The sequence below is a fragment of the Quercus suber genome, unplaced genomic scaffold (genome assembly GCF_002906115.3).
Source record: "Quercus suber isolate HL8 unplaced genomic scaffold, Cork oak 2.0 scaffold_250, whole genome shotgun sequence".
Lineage (NCBI taxonomy): Eukaryota > Viridiplantae > Streptophyta > Magnoliopsida > Fagales > Fagaceae > Quercus > Quercus suber.
The window spans coordinates 124599-126573 of NW_027069706.1; the positions used below are offsets into that span (position 1 = coordinate 124599).

Genomic DNA, 1975 nt, shown 5'->3' on the forward strand with positions numbered 1-1975 from the left:
AGAGAGAGAGGAATGAAAGAAATACTAGAAGATAAGAAGATACATCAATTTCCCACATCTACTTTGCTTCCCTTCACATTTAAGCCCCTTTTTTTGCTCTTTCTTTTTTCTATAACAACTTGCCTACCTCCCTAAATTTTCACACTCTCTCTTTCTTTTGTGTCAAAGTGAAGACACATAGAAAGAAAGTAAACATACACTGTTGCAAGATCTAACAGTCATTGAGTTCTAATCCAGGGGTTGATGGGTTCTATGAACAACCCAAGTCCTTGGTCACCCTATCCGACATATAAGGATTGTAACCAAGAAATTTGTAGCATATATTGCCCACAATGGTGCTCCATCATTATGCCTCCTCCCCCTTATTTTGGTCTTGGAGATGATAATGATCCTTCAGGCTTTCAATTCTCTCCTCTCATTGTAGCAGTCATTGGCATCTTAGCAAGTGCTTTTATCTTGGTATGTTACTACACAATCATCTCGAAATACTGTAGGAGAAGAGGTAGAAACAGTAACACAACCATGGAACTTAACCATGATCGTGATTTCATCAATCAGGAATCATTGCAAGCTGCTTCTTCTGGATTGGATGAGACCCTTATCAAGTCGATCAAAGTTTGCAAGTACAAGAAAGGTGACGTGTCAGTTGAAGGCACTGATTGCCCTGTTTGTCTAAGTGAGTTCAAAGAAAATGAGAGTCTAAGGTTGTTACCAAAGTGCAACCATGCTTTTCATCTCCCATGCATTGATACTTGGTTGAAATCTCACTCAAGTTGTCCTCTTTGCCGCTCCAATATTAATATTATTGCTTCTACCAATTCTTTGCCACCTCAAGTACCAGCTCATCCAATCCAAGAAACTCCACCAGCAACTAATGTTTCTGCTCTCCAATACCAACATGCCAATGATACTATTCTAGTGGTACAAGATTTAGAAGGTGGTGCTCATGAAGAGGCTGTTGTTAGCCTTGTACTTAGTGGTGATGTTATGCCTAAAACTTCAATTCCAGGTCTTGGACATGGAGACATTTCTCAAACAAGAGATAACATGATTGAAATTAGACAAGATGGACTTCAGCCATTGAGGAGGTCTTTTTCAATGAATTATTCTCTATGTCAAGGCCATGTTTCAATTGCTGACATATTACGCGAAGGCGACAATGGTGAGGAATGTGCAATCGAGATTTTGGACATTGGATCCTCAAAGGGACTTGAAGAAAGTCATTGCAAGGCAAATGATAGAAAAGGAATGAACAGGTCGATTTCCACAGGAAGATTTATGTTCACAAGGTATGGGAAAGGAAGTATTTCTGACATTCCAAATTGATTTTTTTTTTCTTCTAGATGTATAATACCCACAATATCTTTGGTTCTGTAACATATTAGAGATACCCAAAAGAAGAGAGATCCTGGATATAATTTGATAGAAAGCATAAACTTGCACTTGTGAATCTGTTAACCTTTTCCTGCTTTAGACTGAAATGTTTTTTTTTTTTTTTTTTTTCTTTGAAATGCTTGCTTTGAAGATTTAGATTATTTAATCATGTGGTTGAATTCAATTGTAGAATTTAAAATTCTAAATTTAAAAGTACTGTACCTAAGTTTTATCTTTACATATTTAGCCAAAGTCAGTAAATACCCATTGATTTGGAACCTGTCAAAGATATTAGTACTATACTAATGTGTTTTATTTTTTCTTTATGCATAATTGGCATAAGTTACTGGGATTGGACATTGCAGGACTGATCTGTCTCATTTTATATTAAGAGTTGGATCTCAAATGTTGTATCACACACATGGCTTGAGGCAACTCATTGTGGGTTTTATTTTTTTATTTTTCAAGATGTCATTAATTAAAACTTGTTTATACTTTTTAAATGAAAAATATATAAATAATTAACTCTAACTAGGAACTACTTCCCCAAAAGTTGTAGTATGGAAATTGAAACATTGTTTACTTTATTATATTTAAGATT

At 35.3% G+C, this 1975-nt stretch overlaps 1 protein-coding gene across 1 annotated transcript; it reads left to right on the plus strand.

The window, feature by feature from the left end:
- On the plus strand, positions 1-1452 carry LOC112002550 (RING-H2 finger protein ATL52). Its single transcript, XM_024034738.2, has one exon. The coding sequence runs from the start codon at positions 244-246 to the stop codon at positions 1324-1326; it is 1083 nt and encodes a 360-aa protein (XP_023890506.1). The 5' UTR covers positions 1-243; the 3' UTR covers positions 1327-1452.
- Positions 1453-1975: the final 523 nt, after the last annotated feature.

Excerpts from the sequence above, each read along its gene's own strand:
- LOC112002550 (XM_024034738.2), top strand. The coding sequence starts at position 244 with ATGGGTTCTATGAACAACCCAAGTCCTTGGTCACCCTATCCGACATAT.